This window comes from Strix aluco, chromosome 14, assembly GCF_031877795.1.
Source record: "Strix aluco isolate bStrAlu1 chromosome 14, bStrAlu1.hap1, whole genome shotgun sequence".
NCBI lineage: Eukaryota > Metazoa > Chordata > Aves > Strigiformes > Strigidae > Strix > Strix aluco.
The window spans coordinates 376,137-399,995 of NC_133944.1; the positions used below are offsets into that span (position 1 = coordinate 376,137).

The 23,859-nt window shown below is 53.9% G+C and overlaps 2 protein-coding genes across 20 annotated transcripts; one reads left to right on the top strand and one right to left on the bottom strand.

Moving 5' to 3' along the window:
* Positions 1–1,758: 1,758 nt before the first annotated feature.
* On the bottom strand, positions 1,759–15,109 carry ZNF821 (zinc finger protein 821). 16 transcript variants are annotated; one of them, XM_074839659.1, is made up of 9 exons: positions 14,751–15,109; positions 14,345–14,546; positions 12,773–12,861; positions 5,982–6,092; positions 5,762–5,887; positions 5,111–5,253; positions 4,443–4,547; positions 3,374–3,540; positions 1,759–2,656 (listed from the first exon to the last, which is right to left on the bottom strand). In XM_074839659.1, the coding sequence occupies exons 5-9, from the start codon at positions 5,841–5,843 to the stop codon at positions 2,002–2,004; spliced, it is 1,152 nt and encodes a 383-aa protein (XP_074695760.1). In that variant the 5' UTR covers positions 5,844–5,887; positions 5,982–6,092; positions 12,773–12,861; positions 14,345–14,546; positions 14,751–15,109; the 3' UTR covers positions 1,759–2,001. The 16 variants fall into 16 exon arrangements, with proteins under 16 accessions (XP_074695760.1, XP_074695746.1, XP_074695758.1 ...); XM_074839645.1 differs by lacking the exon at positions 5,982–6,092; XM_074839657.1 differs by having other exon boundaries at positions 5,762–7,402.
* An 89-nt stretch (positions 15,110–15,198) lies between these two features.
* On the top strand, positions 15,199–23,604 carry IST1 (IST1 factor associated with ESCRT-III). Of its 4 annotated transcripts, none has more exons than XM_074839663.1 (10): positions 15,199–15,329; positions 17,084–17,183; positions 17,815–17,995; positions 18,255–18,342; positions 18,621–18,704; positions 19,085–19,195; positions 19,531–19,737; positions 20,827–20,919; positions 22,071–22,116; positions 23,240–23,604. In XM_074839663.1, exons 2-10 carry the CDS (start codon positions 17,096–17,098, stop codon positions 23,437–23,439), a joined length of 1,098 nt encoding a protein of 365 aa, XP_074695764.1. In that variant the 5' UTR covers positions 15,199–15,329; positions 17,084–17,095; the 3' UTR covers positions 23,440–23,604. The 4 variants fall into 4 exon arrangements, with proteins under 4 accessions (XP_074695764.1, XP_074695763.1, XP_074695765.1 ...); XM_074839662.1 differs by having other exon boundaries at positions 15,307–15,692; XM_074839664.1 differs by having other exon boundaries at positions 15,307–15,686.
* The last annotated feature ends 255 nt before the right edge of the window (positions 23,605–23,859 follow it).

Genomic DNA, 23,859 nt, shown 5'->3' on the forward strand with positions numbered 1-23,859 from the left:
GCAGAGAAGCACCTCTCTCAGAGGGAGGACAGCAGCTCCCCGCATCGCGGCAGCGCAGCCCGTCACTGGAGGTGCTGGGAGGGCCACAGGGGTCTTCAGGCGACCAAACACAGATGTGTGGCATGCCAGTGTTTGGGGGCTGACGTTTGGAAACCACAAAGCCAACAGCATGCATTTTTAGATGCTTAAAGAAACCAAATCATGGAGAGTGTACCACCCCTTTGCCCTGCCATGAGCCCGTCTCTGCTAACGTTCTGCCTTTTAAACATCACTAGATTTAATTTCCATAATTGCACAGTTTTATAATGATTTCTATTAGCAATGGGAACCTTTTCATATAGATACAGACTATGAGCACATTTCGCCTTGGCTGCCTTTTGAATAAGCTAAATAAGGCTTCAATTCCCTGCCCTCGTGCAGGTTTTTCCAGACTTGGTTATTGCAGCTTTCCATGGCTCCCCCCCAGCTCACCCCTTTTCCACTCTTTGGTGGAAGCAAAAGCAACTTTCTTTTCTACCTGTGTGGTTTTGTTTACTAACGGTCCCCCCCTCACCCCACAGTGTTACCTGCCGTGACCACTGAAAGTCCCTGTTGGTCACAGAGGAATTTACTGTGAGAATTAATTACGAGTGTGATCCGTGGTCCTAGATGAGCAGTGTTGCATTTGGCTGTACTGAAATGGTGGAACAAGCTCAGCTTACTGCAACGTCACAGAGTCACAGAACAGCTGAGGTAGGAAGGGACATCCGGGGGCCACCTGGTCCACCCCCCCGCCCCGCTCAAGCAGGGCCACCTACAGCCAACTGCCCAGGGCCGCGTCCAGATGGCTGTTGAATATCTCCAAGGGGGGAGGGGAGACCCCACAACCTCTCTGGGCAAACTCTGCCAGTGCTCCGTCACCCACACACTAAGAAGGTGTTTCCTATGTTCAGAGGGAACCCCCTGTGTTTGTGCCCGTCACCTCTGGTCCTGCCACAGGGCACCCCTGAAAACAGCCTGGCTCCATTTTCTTTGCGCCCTCACTTCAGGTATTTACACATTGATAAGATCCCCCCAAGCCTTCTCTCCTCCAGGCTGAACAGTCCCGGCTCTCCCAGCCCTTCCTCACAGGAGAGATGCTCCAGCCCCTTCACTATCTCAGTGGCCCTTCACTGGATGCTCTCCAGCGTGTCCGTGTCTCTCTCGCACTGGGCAGCCCCGGACTCAACGCAGCACTCAGGTGTGACCTCACCAGTGCTGAATGAAGGGCAAAGCAAATCCACATGGTATGGGAGAACTGACCTACCCTTACTGTTTACCATTCAATCAACTCTTTCACTTGCAAACCTGAAATGCTGTTTAAGTGAAAATTAACTTGTGAGTAAACCAGCAAACTTGTTTGCTGTTTGCTTACCTCAGCCAGCCTTTCTGTTAGTGTTTATATGGGGTATCTTAGAACAGGAACTCAGTTTCCTCTTAGTTTTTCCGTGGATGCTACTGCAAATAAGCACATAATGACAGTGTTAAGAGAAAGGGTGTGCACAGCCAAAGGACATCCTCCTTTGCTTCCATTCCATGGGCACAAACTGTGAGGGATTTACTCCTGGAGTTGTGGACTACTGAAGTCCTCAGCTCCATAATTCATGCTGCAGGAAACAAGATCCCTTTTTGGTGAGGTAGGCTTTCACCTACAGCAGAACTGCAGCAGCCCAAACCCATCTACAGGGCAAGGGTCCAAGAACAGGATGAAGCACGAAAGGGAAAGAAGGGGACTAAATAAATGTGACCATTAATTTATTTTCCCTCTGTTCACAGGCTGCGACTTGGCCCCCAGAGCAGACTGTATCCTCAGAATCTGCTCCCACCAGGGCTTCTTTGGCAGACACCTCCCAGCTCGTTTGTTCAGGAGAAGACCAGAACCATCTGCCAGGGAGAGTCACCAGGGACCCCCAGCAGCCTCCCAAGCACAGAAGCCTGCCAGGGTGCCTGTGCAGCAGAGGTGGCACAGTCCTTGGCTGCAGCTTAATGCAGCGCGCTGTTGCTCTGCTCCTCAAAGGTCATTTTGCCCAGCAGCTGGCTCTCCAGCTCCACATTGTTCACTGGCAGCTGGAAGAAGTTCATTTCCGCTGCCAAAGCGGCCATGGCAGAGGGGTCCTGCCCAAACTGCGCCCGGAGCATCATGTCCATTTTCTCCAGGCGCCGCTTGAGCCTCTTGGCCTCGCGCTCCCGGATAAGCCGGGCCTGTCTCTTCTCCGGGGTCTCGTTTGCACGTTTCAGTCGCATGGCTTCCCGGTCTCTCTGCAGCCGCCGCGCCCGCTGCTCATCTGTCTCCTGCATGCGCTGCAGGCGCTTCGCTTCTCGGTCCCGCATGCGCCGCACTTCCCGCTCCTCGGGCGTCTCATTGTCCCGCCGGCTCTTCTTGGCCGTGCGCTCCCGCTCCAGCCGCTGCAGCCGCACCTCCAAGGGCTCGTTCTGCCGACGAAGTGCCCACTTCCGCATGCCGGGCGTCTGCGCCTCCAGCAGCTTACGATAAGCAGCACAGTTGTTGCACACTAGGAGGATGCCTGCAGGATATACAGGGGTGTGAAAGGCAATGTCTTTCCCCTCGACACCGGAGGGGCCCTCACTCTGCAGTGCCGGCAGGCGATCTGCACTGAGCACCTCTGGCAGCTTCTCACTGGAAAGCAGAAAGAGCAGAGAGTCAGAGACATGGTGCTGACAGAAGAGTCCCCATCTCAGTCTGCCCGGGGGCTGCAATGAACAGTGCCCCTGCTGCAGCCCACGGCAGAGGCCTCCACTAAACCATTCCTGCCCACAGATGTGTCTGAGCATCTAAAATGAAGCAACATCGTACCTGGGGGTAGGAAGAGGGTTGGCCCAGAGCAGTATCTAGGTTGGAAGAGCGCAAGAGCAGGAATTAGCCAGCAAGCTGCGCCTCCCCAGCATCTCTGGATATCTCCTTTCAGCCCTGTTCCACTGGTTGGTGGATAATCTTCCACCAGGCAGGACACAAACAAGAAACATTTTGGTTTCTGCCTGTGGTCCTGCTGTGGAAATGATGAACCCATCTGGGCAGCACAGACCTGCTCTGATGGATTGCTGGGCAAGGGAAGCCCAAATTGTTCTCCAGTGACTGGGGACCCTAGTGCTTTCTTCACAGTTCTAGTTCTCCACAAAGCTAAGGAACACCCTTTCAGTAGCACAGCCCACGAGGTCTTAGCAGGTGACGCAGAGCTGCGGGCAGGCAGGGATTGAGGGAATCTCACTCACTGGGGTGTTCACAACTCTCCTACAGGCCTTAGTGGGTCCAGAGTCATGACTGGTCATTTAAGGCAGCCCACCTAGCCTTTGGCGTGGCTACCCCAGCCCACTCGCCAGCCAGGGCGACCCTGACCTGTTGAACGTGGCGTGGCTGGTGAAGCGTGCTCCACACACTGCGCAGTTTGACAGCTGGTCCTCTGAGTGGATCAGGAGATGTCGCCCGAGGGATCCTGGTGAGCTGAGGGCTCTGCCGCAGACGGGACACATGTAGCTCTTGGCACTCACCACAGCCGCAGTGTGCTGCAAAACAACCCCGTGGCTGTCAGCTGCAAATGGCCCCACTCCCTGCCCAGTCCGAGGCACGCTCAATGGCAAACCATTCAGTTCAGCCTCTTGGAGAGGGAACACTTTACCACTAAACCTCTGTCTGAGAGCTCCTAGACCAAGCTCAAGACATTTGGGGTGTCTCATGGGTCAAACAGCAAGGAGGAAACCTTTCTACAGCCCCACTCCAGTGCAAGAAAAACAATTAAGGCCAAAACACTTGGATCGTAAGACCTGGCCCTTGTTTTCAGAAATGCATCTGAGGAGCTGCTGTTGCTGGACAAAGCATGACTGGACTAAGAGTAGGCAGGATGCTGGTGAGGAAGCGCTTACATGAAGACAGTCAGCTGGTGCAGGTATGTGGCCAATTCAGTTCTGCTTCATTCCTTCTTTCACAGAGTTTGATGTGCCGTGAAGACAGCACTGACAACAAAACCTGTGAGATTCCAGCACAGATCTCCTGCAATACTGGAAACATTTCAGAGGAAGAACAGCTGTTTTCAGGGGTAGGAACTGTGATAAAGGTACGAAATTAAGAACTGAATGATTAGGAGGAAGGTTTCTTATCTCACTGAATGATGTAAAAATTGCTTCCATGTATAATCTGAAGGACCTGCCTGGTCAGCCTGCAACTGCTTGCAGAGGCTGCCTTGGGAGAGTGTGTGTTTTCCAGAACTGCAGGCCGGTGCCTTGCTGATTCTTTCCCCAGGACACCCTCTGGACACAGTTTACTGCTGTAAACTTCAATCACATCCTAGCTAGGAGCTCAGTTCTGTGACTGCAAAGACCAGAGCAAAGCTGCCCTGTGCTCTGGGTTGTTCCTGGATTTGGGGCTTAGGCCCAGAGACATCCCGCCGTTCGGAACCATCCCCCCCTACCTGGTATACGTGAGCAATGAGCTGCTCCCTGCCTCCACACTCCAGCTGGCAGAGGGGGCACTGGGACAGTCCCAGCATGGGGTCAGCGTTCAGACTCTCAGGCACCTACAGGGAGGAGAAGCCACTTTGTGGTAGGGCAGACAGATCCCCCGCAGCCAGCCCCCACTCCCCGAGTGTCGATCTGCGCTGAAGGCAGGCCTTGACGAGATCGAGCCTGTGTGCCCAGTCCTGCTGGGGCTGCTTTGTGTTCCTGCAGTCAGAAATTTCCCTGATGAGCCTCTGAGCAGAACTCCTGCTGTCTTGGGGAGAGCAGGCAGAGGCCCCACGGCCTCCACTCACACCTGGGCTCTTGCTAGCACAGGGCTCTGGTGGGCAAGGCTGGTTCTGTAGCAGAAGGGATGGGGAAGTCAGTCAGCAAAAGGCACCAGAACTGAAGGAAGGGGCACACAGTCATCTTGGCTAGCCAGGAGAATGGCAGCTGGTGCCAGCTGTCTCCTGTTCCTGGCAGCCCAGGAGCGACTCATACCCTTCCCTCCTGCCAGGAGACGTTGTTTGGAGGAGGCAGGAGGGAGAGAAAGATAAGAAACCAGGATGGGGAGAGGTGTTCAGACAGTACCCTTCTCTCTCCCTGGGAGGCTCAGGTGAGTGCAGACCCAGTACACACTTGCCTCATTTTCTCTCATCAGTGGGGTTCCAGCCACAGGTTGCTCTGCATTCTCTAATTCTTTCTTCACTTTTACCATTGAGCCATCCTCCTCAGACGTATGGGACGAAACTTCATCCTGGGTGGTTTCCTCGTCATCACTGCCACCTGGAACATGCAGAACAGTTATTCCGAGCGTCAGGACCCTGCGGGCACTCATAGGCTTTAACTGTCCCCACCAGCATCACCTGGGGCCTCTACCCACCCCCTCCAACCAGGGGGTCCATCTAAACTCGGGCTGGGGCATTGCAGGGACTGAAGTGCTTCACAGAGCCCCTGGACCTGGCCTGTTGCCCTGCCTTGCCTGGCAGTCACTGGACCATCAGCTGGACCTGCTGCTGCCACCACCCTGCTCTGGGAAACTGGGGCTGCGTCCCAGGGGGTGAGGTCACTGCCCGCTCTGTGTTGTGGTGGCCCTTGGCTCTGGGCTGCCCTTCCCTTAGGGAGCAGCCCTGCTCTTGCCATTTGCTGGCCCAGTCCCACACAGGAGCCAAGGGCCAGCCCAGAGGAGGAGCTGGGTGAGGTGTCCTCAGAGGGCCCCCCACGCTGTGCAGCACCTGGCCTCACCCTGTGTCAGAGTCACTACCTTGCCATTACTGGAAGGGGCAGAACTCACTGCTGCTGGAGTCGGGGTCTTGCAGCGGATGAATGGCTGGCCTTTGGTCCCCAAGAGCTCCAGGAAAGTTGTTTTTCATCATGGCTTGGCGGGCTTGCTCCTCCAGCCCTGCAAAGACTTGCTCCCCTGGCAGTCACAAGGACAAAGAGTCAGACTGGTGCTGTTCTATCGCTTTCACCGCCAAGGCTTGCCCCAGACACCCCGGGGTGGGGCTGCTCACCTGCACTGTGCAGAACCTCTGAAGACACCTCTCAGAAATCATTTAAGTAACCTCTCCGCTTGCCTACTATGCAACACCAGCCTCTTGTACCTGCTGATGTGAGTCCAGCCCCTGTGTGTAAAACAGTCTCGCTAGTGGAAACATCCAGCATCAGGCTGCTCTCCGCAGACCCTTTCTATGCCGTTCCATCCACAAAAAAAACCTGTGAGATCCCATATATCCGCCGTATGTAGCTGGGTGGCTTTCTCTGCTACCAGGCTATCCACCTCTGAGTGGGGGAAGCCGCTCAGGCACTGTGACAGTATCCCAGAGCAGGCACGGTGCTCTGTGGCTCTTCTAAAGCATTAAGCCCTATTCCTTGCTGTGACAGGCAACTTGCACAAAAATGGCATCTCCCTGAGTGCCTGCACCTCCTCTACTCTCCACAGTGGTACTAAAGCCAGGGGTTGTCCTTGGCACGCTCTGTCACCACCTTCTGCCCCAGGAGGACTGAGGACAAGCCACCCCTCCAGAGGTGTCTGTGCTCAGAGCTGGTGTTCTGCTTACACGATGGATGACTTGCTTCACTACCTTGCCTCGCCCAGGAGTGGCTCTGGCTAAAATAAACCCCAGTGACACTCCAGATGCTCAAACCAGAAAAGTAAGGGAATGAACCCGGAAAGCTGAGATCCTTGTTTAGGATAGCTTACAGCCTGTTTTGTTGAAAGACACTGCTCACTAGTACCTCAACTCAGTAGGAGATGGCAAACACATTGAAAGAAGGCAATTATTTGTGCTTCTCTGAAAGAAAGCTTCTTATGGCAATCCCTGCTAGGGAGAACATTTGGTTCCAAAGAGTAGCAATAAAAGGCAACCATTATTTTTCATATTAAATCAAACAAATGACTTTGTTCCAGGTGTAGTCATGATCTACCTCTCTCAGTGGATGAGCTGGGAGCGCATGGGACAAGGTGCTGAAGTTCCCAGTGGGCTAGCTTTTGGGTTAAATTTATCAACTGATCTGTAAGTTCTCAAGAACTACTCAAATGCAAAAATGCTAAGGAAGATACAGTACATTTTTCACATAAAACAAAAGTCAAAACATAGCTTTCAGAAGAAAATTGTACATTTTAGCATAGGGCCACAACTGGCATCAGTATATCCAGGGAATTGAATACTTGACCCACTGAGAGAGCACCAGTCCTGTTACAAGGACAGGTATGTTCCCACACGCTAAACTGTTTCCGCCAGCTTTGCCCCATACTCATACTCACACTGCCTTTCTGGTGCTTACCTCGCAACTTCTGGCAGTGCTTTAGAAAGCAGTAATTTATAGAAGATTTCAAAGACCTTCAGAAGTTTCACAGAGGCTGTGGGAGAAGAGTTTTAGTTCCCAACATCCCCGTGGAGGTTTCCAAAAGCATTTGAAGGCATTTAGCATCCTGTTTCAGAAATGTGAAAAAGGTTTCTGTAGAGAAGACTTGAGAACACAATCCATGCAGGCTGAAGAGAGGTGCTGGGCAGCACCCTAAGTCTGTTTGTCACTGAAAGCAGCAGGTACCATCGTGACTGCTGACACGTGTACCCCATCAGAAGCCATTCCAGTACTGAATAGTTTTCATAACCTGAGTGCTGCTTTTATGTCTGGACCACAACCTCCCGTTGGTGGGACTGATACAGACTGTACGAGCAGCAGACACGACAGAGTTAGTGCCCCTCCAAGAAGCAGATATCCACAAACCACCAGGATAAAAGCCCAGACACAAAAAGGCATTGCAAGACAAAGAGCAAGTATGGTGAAGAAACCTGCAGAACACAGGACAGATATAAAACTATGGTGGGAGATGTGCCACCCGTGACAGGATTCCCAAACACCACTGCAACTGCTGCTGGAAGCAGTTACGTGTTTGTTTTCTGCCCCCTCTCCCTTTCCAGAGGCCCCACGTTTCCACTGAGCAGCAGCCTGGAGTCTAAGGGCAGGTAGGTTCCTGCTCAGACATACAGACTATGCAGACAGCCTGCAGGATTTTAAAAGCGGTGATCTTTCCATGAGGTGAGTGGAGGGAACTCCTCCTGGCAGCAACACCAGCATCAATCACAACAACTAAGAGCACGACCATGTCTGCTGGGGGCCTTTCTGTACAACACACCCATAACCAACTTAGCATTGATTCAGCGCAGTGCACAGAACTATCAGCTTTCAGCCAGAAACGCGAGCCGTTAACCAAACCAGCGCTGTTAGCCCGCGACATCTTGTGCATTCTCCACTAGCCTGTATCTAAAAAGGCATCATGGGATGGGGAGAGACAAACTTGTAAAAATGCTATCTTTAGCTCATACAGAATTTCTTATGTATTAAACTAGTATTGCCTCCAAAAGAACTTAGGGAAGAGTGTCCTGTTCATCTACTGATGGACTAAGTCCTACTTTGATGAAGCTTTAGAGCTTTAATGTTGGATAAGTACAGGGCTACACATTTATTATAGTTTCCGCACACACACGCTCACATACAGACACTTACACCCCCATCTCCACCCCGCTTTGATTACACTTCCACTCATTTGGAAAGAGAGTAAGACAGGCAACAGCTTTAGGATCACTGCTATCAGTAAAGGATGTTATGCTCAACAGTGAATTCACAGACTCTTCTCCAGAAGTTTCTTTATTAAATACAAAAAGGGCTGCAGGCTGACCACAACACCAAAAACAAGTCACTGTATTTGCTTTACAAACAGCTAGACGTAGGACAGTGAAAGATCATACAAATGCCTCTGCTTTGCATTCCAGTTCTCCTCTCCATAATCCTGTCAATGGGTGGGATGCAGGTGAGCAGCGGTGGAGGTAGGGGCCAGCCCTGCGGCACTGTGCAACAGGGGCAGTTATGACTGCTAGGATCTGGTGGTGTATCAACTTGGTAGCCAGAAATGATTTTTTTTCTGAGCCCTTCCCTTCTTGAACTGTATGAATGCAGGATAACTCTCAGGTGTTCTGGAAAATAAACACACAAACAAACAACCCCCATCCCAAAATCCACAAAACAAAATCAAAAGAAACTGCATCAATCCCCTGTCTTCCTTCCTAAACAGAAAGGTCTCTCAGAGATGAGCCACTTTATTCCCTCCTTGCACATCAATTTAAAGTCCCTGTTCATGTAGGTCTTCTCTGTGTTCCTTTCCTGGACCTGAAATTTGCAAGTCTTTGCACCACTGTGGATCTAGTCCACCTGCCCCATCGCTATTCTGGGTTGTCCACACTGCTGTAGTGGTTACTGAAATGAAAAACAACACAATTGTAAGAGTTAACAACAGCAGCCCACAGAGCCCTTTAAGAACGAAGGATTTTGATGCAAGTAACGTTTCTGCTTGGTTTTGAATGCTGGGTGCTATTTCTTGCAAGATACTTTCTCTTCAAACTGGGAATATTACAGACAGCAGAATTCAAGGAACACTGAAGAGCACAGAATGTGTTTGTGTCAGAGGGAGAGGGGAGGAAATAGAGGAGTAATAGGATATTGGGACCATGACAGATAGAGCTAGAAGTGGGAATTAATTTGACTAACAAAAGCTGTTCTCAAGGTTCTAAAACAAGCATCACTTGCAAAGGCTACAAGCAATAGAAAAAAAAGCAGCTCATGGGACAGCAAGGAGAGAAAATAAAAGCGCGTGGTAACACCTGCAGCAAATTTTTGGCAAGCACGAGAACAGTGAGTAGCCCATAACTGATGGAGTGACAGTGCGGCAACTGATGGGCTTGAATGCGAGATCAGATGAATTGCTGAGAGAGATTTTATACTAGTATACATTAGACTCTGGGAGAAAATAAAGACCAAATTGAACCAATTAAGATATCTCCACAGGAACAATGGAACTGCGTTGTATTTTTCAATTCAATGTGGAATGGGCAATGCAATAAGTATACTCCAGTATTACAGTTTTATTTGTTACCACTTTGTCAGGTGTAAGCATTTTCCACGCACCATGTGGCAAAACAAAATTAAATTATTAAGAACCAATTATGTGCTGCAGCCCTGCCAAAGGGGAAATGACTACAATTAAAGCTGTAGAAGGACTGGCCATCATGCACAATCAGACTTCTGTGATAGTAGTAATTTTTATCATTGTTTCTGTATTATTTTGAATTTCCTTACACGTCAACTTCCATTTAAAACTGTTTTGACTTGTAACCATGCAGCTTCCCAGACGGTCGCTCTGCATGCCAAACAAAGTGACTCTGTGCTCAGTGAGGACAGCAAACCATGTTGTTGTGAGAGCAAGATTAAATGAGGGCCATGCCAAGCCTGGAAAGTAACCCAGGAAAGAGGTGGCACCAAGCAAGCCAGGGAGAGGAGATCGGCAGCTGTCGCTTGCCCTAGTGAGTCCAAGAAAGAAGAAAACATGGAGTGGCCATGCAAGGAAGAAGTAGGCACCATCCTCCCACAAACATGTCCAGTTAGATATGCACATTGGTATTTATGCAAATCCAGAAAGCACTTCCCCAGCCCCGCAGCCTGCCAAATCAGACCCCAGCTGCAGACAACTGCATAAAAAGCCGCATACCTGCTGTCCCTTTCATTCCTCTCCTCCCAACCACTTCAGTCCCTGTGAAGAAGTCTCAGTAACGTGTCTGCTATGTCTCAGCCTGACTCCTCATTCTGCTGGCTCACCCAGTTCTTGGAGCTGATGCTCTCTCCGATTATCCTCGTCAGTGCACTGCATGGCATTTCTGGGCCCTCCAGATACACAGCAGGCTAGGTAGGCAGAGAAGTCCCAACGATTTGGTGGTGTTCATCATAAGACAGACAAGATTTTCCATCCCAAGGTGGAGACATCACCATTGACATGTTCCTTGTATCTTTCGGTCCCTTCCTTTTCTTGTGGTCCTACTTGGTGCTCCTGATGGCTCCTGTTGAACAGTTGCTCTGTAGCAATGTACTGCACGTAAAGGAGGTGAACAGGTCCCAGAACTCCTCTCTGTGGCACACCAGATGCCATAACCTCAACCTCATGCCCGCTGGTAGCATGTTTGTCAGATAGCTTCCCCTGAGACCAAAACTGGAGATACAATCACTTGTACTGCAGATAAGAATCAATGTTCACTGTGAAAATAGTGCAGAACTGAACTCCATAATATGTATAGTTTTGTATATAATAGTACAAGCTTCTGAAGAAGATAACCCTTACACAGTGGAGTGGAAAACAGCCCACCTAAACACCATGGAAACTCTACCTGCACCACCAGAGCTGTTGTACCCCTTGATTTCCACACATGAGAGAGGAGAGAGCATTAAGTGCTGCCTCTAAACGGCAGCGGCAATACCTGGGCACTCTCTGGAGCTAAAGTGTATGGACACAGGATGTGTTACTGCCATCATAGGAAGGTGATAGACTGGCATACACAGGACATATCAAATGTCTCTAAGGAAGACAACTCCAAAGTCATTAATGTACTATCAGGCAAATCAAAGCTATACTCTGCCCACTGTTGAACCCAGCGCTCAGAAGCAGGAATTGGAGAGCACAAGTCAGTGCAGATGCCAAAAGCCACGTCTCAGGACTCCTACGCTGGCCACCAAGGAAAGGTCTGTCAGCTCTCCCATGCCTAGCTCTAGCAGCCAACGGGGCTTTCGAGTCCTGGACAGAGGTAGCTCTCCCCAGCACACTCACTGAGTGTGCAGTGTTAGGCTCGATCACGGTGTATTTTCCCTTAGTACAGAGAACAGCATGCAGAGACTCCTGTTGCTGTACCCATACAAAAAGGCAGCACAGAGAAACACACAGAGACATGCAAGCCAGCAGCATCAGCAAAGCGAGGCAGTGTTAGGGCTGCAGCATTCAGCTCTCTGTCCCATACTCCTGACAGCTACTACAGCTTAGCAATACCTAGGGCCCTCTCATCAGCCTTGCTTTCACACATCTACAGGAGCGGAAATGTGTTTTCCTCATTCCAGCCCAAATTCCAAACGTGTCTCCAGCCACAAAGCTGGGTACGAGCAAGGGTATAGCTTCAGCCCCCCCGCTTCCCTCTGCTGCAGTCAGTCACACAAAAGCCGTGTATGTGCAGTTTCCCCTTTGCAGCCAAACATCCATACGTCCCTCCCAGCTCCACTAACACCTGGCTGTAGCCTGCCCACAAGAAGTGCTGATGTGCAGCATCTTCAGCCCTTTTGCTATCAAGCAAACGCTAGGGTATCCAGAGTGCTGGAGAAACAGATGTGGCCTATCAGCTCAGCTCAAGCATGATCTGACAGATAGCATTTATCTGTCCAGTAGATTACTTAGCCACTGCCCATTCCCTGCAAGGAAAGAGCAAATGGCTTTATTTACATTATCTGGTAGGAAACTGAGGTACAGTGAGCTTAAGTAACATGTCCAAGGCCAGCCAGTTGAGTCTGTGGTAGGGCAGAGATCAGAACCCAGGACTTCCTGGCTTCAGCCACACAGTCAAACCACCTTGCCTAGAACTTCCTTTGCCACCCAAGATGGGCCAGAGCCTCAAAGTCACATTTCTTAGTACATTACTGCACTTGTGACAGTATGAATGCAAAGCACAGCTACAGGCCCTGCACATACACCCCCACCTTTACAGCATTAGTTGTTTGTTCAAGCCTATCCCTGTCCTGCCATGCCAGGACACTGACAGTTCCCCTGATGCACAGAGCTCAGTTTCTCTTCTTACAGTCCCTAATACGAAATGTCAGTAACCACCATTCCCCCACAAACTGTACCTTTTCATCATTCCCCTCCTCCCCATCTCACTCCACCACAATCCAGCTAGGGCAAGGATCCCACGATGCTGTGTAACACAATACTCACAGTGAACTTTGTTAGGAGTGGTCTGTTTCCGACGGGACATGTTCCCTGACCTGGGAGCACGGTGTTCCTTCCCTCAGCAGAGGGCTCACCTGAGAAGAGAAGAGCCTGTCACACACACCACTGGGACTTCCCGAGCCCCTGGCCAAACGCAGCTGGCTGTCTCGGGTCATTCCCCACCCTTCTGCCTGAAGGGCTCGGTCTGCATTACCACAGCCATGTTCAGTGCCAGCACTCAACACAATCCGCAAGCGTTTCACAAACCACCGTGTACGGGCAGTCCCACCCAGTTCTCATGCAAAGTTATAAGCAGTCCTGTCCCCAGCACACAAAAAGCTGAGTGACCACTTCAAGAGGGACTGCAATCTCAGTCGAAACACCCTTCTCCCTCCTGTCCCTTCCCAGAGCCCAATCAAGGCTGCAGAGCTGCCCTGTCTCTGACCCCCCACCCAGAGAGACGAGGGGACACAAGGCCCCGCCATGCCCAGAGGCTGATGTCGGGCACCGGCCAGCCCAGCCCAGGCAGACATGGGAACCGGCTGCCCCGCAGTGCAGCTCCAGACACGGCAGCAGCGGCTGAGGGGATGGTGTGCCAGCCCAGGGACAGCTCTGGGCCCAGAGAGGTACCCCTCAGAGGGGCTGACCCTGCAGACAGGCACCGGGAGGGGGGAAAGGGCAGCTGCCACCACCTCGGGGCAGGCAGGGCCGGGGACACACCGCCTCACACGGCAGGGATGCACCCCCCTTGTCCCTCACAGGTCCCACACCGACCCCCTCGAACTCTACAGAGGGGGGAAAACATCGACTCCTCGTCCTCAGACTGACAGAGGAAGGCATCGATCCCAACAGTCCCCTCAGACAGACAGACAAAGGGAGAAGCTGAACCCATTTCCCCACAGACAGATGGACACAGGGATCCCGCCAGCCTCCTCAGACAGACGGACACAGGGATCCTGTCACCCCCCTCAGACAGACGGACACAGGGATCCCGTCACCCCCCTCAGACAGACGGACACAGGGATCCCGTCAGCCTCCTCAGACAGAGGGATCCAGCCGGCAGCCCCAGCACACCCGAGGCGGCACAAGGAGGGATCCAGCCCGCAAGCGGACGGACACACAAACGGGCCCCGCTCCCCTGCCGAGGGACAGACGGACGGACGGAGGGACCCAGCCCGGGCCCCCGAGGATGCCGGCGGACGAGCGAGGGACCCAGCCCGACAGCCCGGACAGACAGACCGGCCCGGCCCCTCGGGCGGACGGCGGGATCCGGCCTGCCCCTCGCGGGCGGACGGCCGCGGCCCGGCCCGCCTTACCCGGTCCCGCTGCAGGCGCCGGGGAGCCGCAGACAGACAAAGGGCCGCCGGACAGACAGACGGGCAAGATGGCGGCGCCGCCAGAGCGCGCGGCGCGGGCGCGGGCACAGGCCCGGCCCCGGGGAGCCCCCGGCCCGGTGCGGCCCGGCCCCGCCGCGGGAACCCCCCGGCCCGGGCCTGCCGGCCGCAGCGCCGCGCCGGCTGTCAGAGACCTCGCCTGCAGACCCCGGGTGACGGTTTTTCGTTACCTGACGCATCTCACCTGTTTTTCATGGATCCGTCCCAGCCGGCAGCTCCCCGCCGCCCGCAGCAGGTCATTCGTGCCAGCGGCGGGTCTCGCCTAACCCGGCCCGCAGCCCGGGAAGCGGCGCCGAGCCCCGGCCCCCTCCGCGGGCAGCTGCCTCTCCCCACGCCCGGCTTGGGATGCCCCTGTGCTACCCGAGCTCACCAGAATCTCGCTTACCCTGCAAGGTCAAAACCCACGATTTTACTATTAATTTAAAAGCCGCCACGTGCGTTATGAACTCACGCATCCTTTAGAAATGAACCGCCCCGCCCCGCAGCGTGGGGGGGTCTCTGGGCTGCTTCCCCTCGCGGGCCATCGGCAGCCCCAGCGCAGCCGCAGGGGTCTGCGGGCAGTGCTCGGGGCTCACGCCGGGCCAGCTTACCCTCGGGCTGCGCCGCCCCGGAGAGACGCAGCGGCAAGACCGCAGCCCCCGGGACCGGGACCGGGACGAGCCTCGGCCCGACCCTCCCTCCCGGAGGCGCCACCGCCGCCTGGCCCTCAGAGAACCGGAGACCCCTCCGCCGCGACCCTGCGCGGTGCCTTCAGCCGAGCGGCTCCCGTCCCCCGTAGAGGCGGGGCTCCCGGCCAGGCGGGGGGAGCCGCGGGCGGAACGTTGTATTGCCGGAACGTCCGCGCCGGGGAGCGGGTCCCGGCGGGCGCCTATCGGGGGTGCCATCCAGACTCGGTAGAACTGGATCCCTCCGCTGGGTCATTTAGTCCCTCAGCGCCGCTCTCCTCGCTTGTACCGCCGCCGCCTCTTCCCCAGGCGCCGCCGCACCGCCGCGCCGGGCACTTCGCGCGGTCTGGCTGCCGTGGCTGCCGCACCGGCCCCACTGGCGCCGTCGTGCCTCGGGCCGGGAGTGGGGAGTGCCGGGGCCGCGGATCCCTCCGCACGCGATGAGGTGATGCGCACGGCCGGCCGCCATTTTGGGTGCCTGGAGCCTGAGCGGGGCGGCGGCCGGTGAGTGCGGCTCTCGGCTGGGGCGGCCGAGCTCGGGGCGGCCGAGGAGGTGCTGGTAGCGAGGCTCATGTCTGGCCCTAAGGGCCGCTGGTGCGGCTGAGGGCAGGACCGGGCCTGCCCTGCCCGCGCTGTAGGACCTTCCCTCGGCGCCGCCTCGCTGGGGACGGCAGCGGGGCGGGAGGGGGATCTCTCCCCCTCAGCCCCGTCATCTGCGCCGGTGAAGCTAACCCGGGGTCTCCCGCGCTGCCTGCGCGCTTCTCTGAACTAGCCCTGGCCCTTGGGCAGCTACGCGGCGAGTCCCGCCGACTGGCTAACGCACCTGGCAACCGCCCCAGCAACCGGCTAGTTGCTCTACGGGTAAAGGTTCGTTTCGATCTGGTCAGAGGAGCAGCTCGTCTGCAGGAAGGGATGGGAAAGCGAGGTACCGGGAAGGAACAACTGGATCAGCCTTTCCGCAGCAGCGGGGCGGAGAGCCTCACGCGGGGGAGTGGGAGCAACAAAACTTTTTAGAATGGTAGCAGGATGTTTACGAAAGAATGGCTAGTGAGCTGGCTGCTACTCAATGGCTGTATTTGTAATTAATCTGTGGTTGGTTATCAGAGTAGTTATTTAATAGGTGCTTTTTACAGAGACATTACAACTCGTGCTGAGACTTTCTTGTAGCACTGTAAAGTTATTTTAATGTTGTAGGAGTATATCCCAGTTACAGAAGGGAAAAACTTTTTATGGCATCAGACTTACATCATGCACGTTTATTTCTGTAGCAATGTTTTTTGAGCTTGGTTGATTCTGTGTATCATTCAAATTATTGATATGTGAATAGATTGGCTAAATAAACTGGATATACTCTAGATAGTAACAAATCTTATGTAAACCACTTGTTATACACAAAATGCTATCCAAAAGTCTGCTCCAGTGTGTCCTTCAGGTACAAGTCAAGTTCTTTCTATGTGGTAGCTATTAAGGAAACATTTTTTGATCAACAGTTCTTGGCATAATAAAATGCTGTAATAAGATGTTTTCTGAGTTAGTTTTCTGTAGGACTAATGACTTGAACTGGCTCATGAGAGACTGGAGAAGTGCCAGAGCATGTGTTCAGTACGCAGGAAGGAGGGGGGGAATATGGAATAGCAACTTTTTTCTTCTGATAACAGGACTGCTGCAACCTTAGTTTGTACCGTCCTTGGGTTAATTATACAGCTGTTTTACAAAAAGATCTGGGGCTGAATGGAACCTCAAAATACCATTTTAGTAAGCTCAGCTTACTGAACTGGGGCATAATCACATTTTCCTAGACCACTGCTGGTAGATGTTTGTCTAACATTCTTAAAACTTTACTCTGGTATTCACATCAGTGGCTAGTGTCACTTATCTAAATTAAGTAGACCCAGGCCTTTAACTTCTTGTTTTAGGCTATCTTTTCTAAATCTGTTCCTATTTATGGAGTAGCCCCAGTTTTTTATCATCTTACATCTGTTTCTGGGGTTGAGATTCTGTCTGTCAGAATGGGAGTATCCAGGAAGTTTCTATTCCCTGTTGGCCTTGGTTGGGTGCAGGGTTGTAAAATGGAAAAGGGAATGATGAGTGCTGTAGGTCTGATCCTTTGTAAATAACCAGATTTGGGAATATCAGGCCTGTGCCTGTTTGTTTGGAGAACTGGGTTTGGTGGGTTTTTTTCCCCCCCAAGTAAAACAGTGACTGCTGTCCTTCTGACCAACAGCTCTTGGTTCCAATGAGCTTCTCTTCTTCCACAGAAAGCATTCATCATGTTGGGCTCTGGGTTCAAGGCTGAGCGCTTGCGAGTCAACCTGCGTCTTGTCATCAATCGCCTCAAACTGCTGGAGAAAAAGAAGAGTGAGTATTTGAGGGGGCAGGTGTGACGCACGGTGCTTCTGGGGCTCAGGAGAGTCGAGGAGAAGATTCTTCTGGAGTCAGGGTATTTTCATGGCCGAGTGTGGAGTAGCCTTTTGCTCTTCCTTGCTGGACCCTGGCCTTGCAGTCTGCCCTGATGTGCAAGTACCCAGAGGAGCTGGCTGGCTATGTGGCCTTTGTCCATCTTCCTGGCAGGTGTCAGGGCGCTATTTATGGGGTGCATGGGGTGGTAGCTGTGGGCTGTGCGTGGAGAGACATGCCGGTTTGCCGTGGGGGGCCTTTCGTGGGCCTTCTGTGCGCACAGTGTAGTGGGGAACTTCCTGGGTGCTGTGGGAGGCTCTCCCCACCCATGCTGTCCTGCCCTGCCCAGACACAGATAAGATCCGTGGTTCTGATTGACTGCAGGGAAATTGAGGGTGTAGGAGTGTTTCTAGCAGCTCAAAGCCCACTCGTTCTCCTGTGAGTTAGTGTGCTAGGACCTGGAGAGTGTCCTTCACTGCAGAGGCTTCATGAAGGGGAGAGAGGAGCTTTGTGTGTGGTGGGGACTGTTGGCCGATACGGGGGCAGCAGCCCCTGCCACCATGGTGACTGACCTCGGGGATGTGTGCTGCAGCTGAGCTGGCCCAGAAGGCAAGGAAGGAGATAGCAGATTATCTGGCAGCCGGCAAAGATGAGCGTGCCAGGATTCGTGTGGAGCACATCATCCGTGAAGATTACCTTGTGGAGGCCATGGAGATCCTGGAGCTGTACTGCGATCTGCTGCTAGCCCGCTTCGGCTTGATTCAGTCCATGAAGTAAGCTCTGGCCTAGGGGGTATCCTGTGGGAGAGGGTCCAGGCCCCCTGGGCTCAGGGAGGGGTAGTGCTGGGGGCAGGCCTGGGGTGCAGAAGGGCACCTGTGTTTGTCTTGGTGTCCTAGGGCCTCCAGAGACCATTTCTTCCCCAGACAGGGGAGTCTCTGGGCCCCAGCATGGAGGGTCGGGACTTCTAGGCTAAGCAGCCTGAGGGCAGCAAAGACTAGGTGCTTGGTGTGGATTGTCTTCTCTTGTCCTTAGGGAGCTGGACTCTGGCCTGGCAGAAGCGGTGTCTACACTGATTTGGGCTGCACCACGACTCCAGTCAGAAGTGGCTGAGTTGAAGATTGTGAGTAGGGTTGTTTGAGGGGCGTCAGTGTGTGCAGGGTGGGGGTGACGCTGCCAGAAGCTGGCAGAGGCCTTTGTCCAGGACTGTGTCGTTAAGGCAGAGGACAGGTTTTTATGGGCTCTTGAGATGGAGACCCCAGTATCGGTGTCCCTGGAGCACGGGGGGTGGCTCAGCTGGTGGCGGGGGGGCGGGCAGCTGTAGGGGCTACAGCAGATGTTCAGCGTGTGCTGGGGGAGAACAAGGGTGTGCACGTTCCCAGAGTTTCTCTCCTGCTGCAGGTTGCTGATCAGCTGTGTGCCAAGTACAGCAAGGAGTATGGGAAGCTGTGCCGGACAAACCAGATCGGGACAGTCAATGACAGGGTAATGAACTGGTGGAGCAGCTGCAGCTGGCAGAACAGGCACGCCTGCTGTGGCTTTCCTGTGGCTGGTGGCTGATGCCTGTGGCTCACTCCAGAGTAGAGCGGGCCAGCTGTGCTGCAGGGGGCCTGCCCGCGTTGGAGCGCAGTGCTGAGGTCCCTGGCAGGCGGGGGGGCCCTGCTGCGCTGGCTGTGGATGGAGAGGAGCAGAGCGCGTGCAGCCCCAGCCCGTGGTGGCCAGCAGCCTCCTCGGCAACGCTGTGCTGGGAGGAAAGGCCTCTCTGGGGCTGCACCGTGCTCCCCGCAGCGGGTGGCCCTGGCTATGATAGAGCTCGAGCTCCGCTGCCCTGCTCCCGCTGAGTGTCCTGCACCCGTGTGTTCCAGCTGATGCACAAGCTGAGCGTGGAGGCGCCGCCCAAGATTCTGGTGGAGAGGTACCTGATAGAGATCGCCAAGAACTACAACGTGCCCTATGAGCCTGACTCGGTGGTGATGGTGAGTGAGGGAGTCTGCAGGGAGCTCTGTGTCCCGTTGGTGCTGCGTGGGCTTTCAGAGGATAGGCTGTGGCATTGCAGCAAACTCGGTGGTGACTGTGCTCCAGTATCTTACAGACAGCCCTAGAACAGTACAGTCCCTGCTCCTTCCCACAGTCATGCTATAGCCTGGTTCCCTCTCTGATTCCCACTAATTAATATTGCTGTGTAGCTGCTGTGTATTCTGTGCCCATTGTCCTGTCTTGTCCAGTAATAAATGCTGCATCCAGTGCTGTTCGGAGGGCTGTGATCAGAATGGGGGTGTGTTGGTGAGCAGAACTCTTCTACTCTCTCCAGGCTGAAGCCCCCGCGGGCGGAGAGGCAGATCTGATTGATGTGGGATTCACGGATGATGTGAAGAAGGGCGGCCATGGAGGGGGAGGAGGTGGTGGATTTACAGCCCCGCTGGTTGGTCACGATGGACTAGTACCCATGCCTGTGATGATGCCTATGCCCATGCCAACGCCGAATCCGCCCTTCTCCTACCCGCCTCCAAAGGGACCGGTAAGTGCCTTTGCTTTGAGTGTTCCCTTTTTCTGTGGAAGACCCCGACTGTGGTCCTTAGCCCGGTGCCTGCTGACTGGGAAGTGTCTGTACCTGAGAGCTTGATGTGTCAGAAGCCATCGTGTTGGCGTGAGACTGCAGGGGGTGGAAGCCACTGGCAGTGCAGCTGAAGCTTCGTGTTGTTTCTTGACCGTGGAGGTTCCTACCCCTGTTCTCCAGCCAGCCCTCTTTGCCTTCAGGGAGCAGAGGAGTCCAGACTTAACTTCTGAGGCAGTCTTCTGACTGCCAGGCTTTTGACCAGGGGTTGGAGCTGCACTTTGAAGTTGGTAGGCTGGTAGTGTGCCAAGGTTCAGTCCAGGAAATCAGGTGAGTTTTGTGGGGTGGAAACAGCACAGAAAAATGCAGAAAGCACCCTGTCTGCAAAGGAAGGGGACCAGGCCAGTGGCTCTGGGAGATGATTTCTTGCAGGGGTGGAAGGTGAGAGCTGAAAAGAGTACCGTTCTCTGAATTCAGTCATTTACAGGATATCTGTGTAGACTGGAGAGTGGCAGAACGGTGGGATGGCCTGGAGTCTTTAATGGTACCAGCAGTGCTGCAGTGTCTTCCTGTAGAAAATCTGGGCCAAGTCTCAGCTGGCTGAAGGCCCAGGCATAAATATGCCGAGGACTCGTGCCAAGTCTGAGTCTTTCAGGCACTGTTGTGTTACAAGGAAGGGTGATACAAAGCCTCAGGTGAGCCAGAGACCTGTTCTGTGATACTGCGCTCAGGAGAAGTGGCTCAGGTGTGCTTAACGCAAGGTGTTACCTTTTTTGTCCTGGTACTTCTAAGGCCTTGAAAGATGAAGTGTTCAGTCATTCTGGTTCTGCAGAGTAACCCACAGTCCTGTTAGCTGGGTCTGGTTGCTCCGGGTGCCTACATCTGACTTGAGAATCTTTTCCTAGTACGTGTAAATTCCGTCAGGTTGGATACTTGCCTGCATTTGTCTTGCACTACTTTCTCTGACTCCCGTAGCAGCTGTACGTGCATTGTGTCCCATGGTGGCTCTCCCAGGTGAGTAGTCTGGTGCATGACTGTAATCTCTCTGTACAGGAGAACTTCAACGGCCTACCCGTGGGGACCTACCAGCCTTTCGCTAACATCCATCCACCGCCGATTCCGGCAACCCCGCCGACATACGAGTCTGTAAGTGCCTGAGCTGAAGCACCGTTGTAGGCAGCCCAGGGAACCTTGGAAAGAGTGCAGCGGTAGCCACAGGAGAGGCAAATGTTTATTAAGCACAGGGCTGTCAACCTTTGGAGCTTTTGGGTGGTGCTTGGCATTGATTCTGGGTGCGGTGAATCACTGAGTGCATGTGATGGGAGGGTGACTGGTGAGGGGAAGTTCCTCATTCAGCTGTGTGTTTTGGCTGCAAGGGAAAGCCAAGATTTATTTTACTGCATTGTTAAAATGGTGATAAACAGTTAACAAGCAGAGTCCACAAATTCTGTGTTTCGGAATGTGAAGCGTTTATCACCTTCAGTCTTTTTAGTTATGGCTTTTGAACTAATTCATAGTTAGCCTGGGTGACTGTTTTGGCTGACCCAGATGGTGTATGTTTAAACACTCTTCCTTTCCCAGATTTTTCTCGGTCCTTGGGGATGACAGTGGAGAGGCTGGAGTCTTCTCCTGTGCTGGTGTATGTTTTTGTTGCTGCAGTTCATGATCCTGCCTCCCATTTTGCTTTCTGACATGCTTCTTGTTTCTGCAGTACCCTGAGTAGGGATGGGCGTAGCCAAGCACCTGTGTGTGCTCACACCTGTAGTAGCTGCACAGCAGCTGTTGCATCCAGGAGATGCGGCACAGATGCGGCTGGGCAGGGGTGGGCGTCCCTGACTGCACCCACTGGGAACGAGGAGTTGTACCAGCACAACCGACCGGGCCGTGGGCGTTTGTCCCAGGCGGGCCAGGACATGAGTGGGGTCATTTTGTACCTCGCTACTGGCTACAAGGACCCGTCTGCTGTGTGTGAAAGGGAGGAAGCAGCAGCTGTGAAGAGGGCAGTCTTCTGCCACTTAGGTCCTTGATAAGTATTTCAGACCTGCCAGCAGATGTGCTCTGTTTATCCGGTTCCAGAATGTGCCCAGTGAGGCTGTTTTGATGGACAGGGAGGGAGGGAAAGTCGAAGTACTGCCTCCTTTTTTTGGGAAGAGAGTGCTGGAAGCCGGGGCTGCCGCCACGCTGGGGAGGGGTGGGGTGTGCATCGCTCCGCAGGGGTGCGGCTGCCTGTCAGCCGTCCCGCGCACCTGCATGGTTCTGTGCCCGGTAGCGCCGCGGTAACCCAGAGTCTCTTCCAGATCGATGAGCCTAATGCCGACAAGGATGCTTCCGCGCCGGTGCCTGGTGAGTGTGGCGAGAGGTGTGGGGAACCTCGGGCGGCTGGGGCTGCGGTGAGCCTGGGGTCCCACTGTCCCTGCAAGGAAGCTTTCCGCAGAGAGAACAGTGCGCAGGGTGTGACAGGATTTGAGCTGGGAGAGGACTGATGGAAATGGAGAGTGTGCTCTCAGAACAGGGAGGGTCCAGACTTCCCCTGGGAAACTCAGGAACTAGAGTCTGAATTCAGAACTGGGTCTCCAGCTTACGCTGTCTCATCAGATCAAGTTTAGGGTGTTGCAGGATAAAATGAGAAAGCAACAGCTCTAAGTGATGATATATGTTTACAGGGAGTAAATAATCTTGATCTCCAGCCACAGAATGAAAGAAGCAAGCACTGAGGGTAGGCGGTTTGTATTAATGTCCACGTTGGGGCAGTGCACAGCAGAGCAGCACTAGTAGAGAGAGCTGTTGTCCCTTGGTCCGTCTGCCGCTTACGAGATGCCTCATGCATTGTCGTTGGATCGTAACGAAATTCTCCCGCCTTGTACAGCGTGATTCTGCTCTGTGTTCTGAAAGCACTTGGTATCTCTAGGACTTGATAAGGGCCGAGAGCGTTTTTAGAGGGTTTTTAGACCCTAACTCTAGCTCCAGCCAGGATTTCTGGTGGTGCAGTGGAGCCCTCTGGGGAGCGTTGGTGTGTGCTGAAGGAGGTAGGCCTGTGGGTGTGCTGGGTCTGACTGTGTGCTTCAGTCTGACAGCTGGTGACAGCTGCTGCTACCTGCACGTGTCTTCAGGGGGTTGGAAAGGAGAAAGTGGGGGTGTGGAATCCCGGTGGTGCAGCCCAGCCCCTATTGGCACGTAGGAGCGTCAGCCCACCTCCGCGGGCAGCGCAGGGGCATCTCGCAGTGTCCGGAGCGGCTCTAGGGTGGGGTCACTGGCCCCGCTCTGCCACGACTGCAGCCCCTTGCAGCCACGTCAGCCTGCAATGTTGTGTTCTTCCCACTGAGTCTGCACGCGGTTGGAGGTGTGTGACCGCTGCTCCTGTCTGGAGCGATACGTTGGTGTTGCCTTCTCGGTAGCGTGGCTCTGTTCAGCCTGGTGAGTGTCTGACGAGGGTGAGCTGAAATGATATTTCTCTTATTCTAAACAGGGCCCGGGCCCAAGTCGGAAGCTTCTCCTAAAGCGAGAGCTGGAGCTCCTAATACCATCGATAACTTTGTGCTGCCTGAGCTGCCATCTGTGCCGGATACGCTGCCAACAGCTTCTGCTGGCGCCAACTCTTCTGCCTCTGAAGACATTGACTTTGATGATCTCTCTCGGAGATTTGAGGAGCTAAAGAAGAAAACATAAAACTGACAGGGCTGTAACTCCAGTGTGAGGCAGGAGTGGTGACAGCTGCTTCTCTCCGAGACAGACTTCCCTTGAAACTGGTTTTCTCTATTAACCTCCGATGAACGCGCTCTTCTTTTTGAGCTCTTCCTGCTGTACTTAAACCAAGCGCTGCCACTTTCCCGATCTTTGTTGCTCCGGGAGGTGAACTGTGGGGAATGTTGTGAGACGGACACGGGGAACAGCCCCTGTCCCTTAGGGTGGCTGCACAGGAAAGCTCTGCTTGACATTCTTGTGCTGCTCCTGACCGCCCCTGCCGCCTGTAGTGCCCCCTGGAGAGGGGAGGTGGAGGCTGGGATGGGGCTTTCCCCACCCCGGCATCGCCCACGAGCTGCTGTGGGCTTCGGCTGATTAAAGCCGTTGGTCAGGCTGCTGACGAGC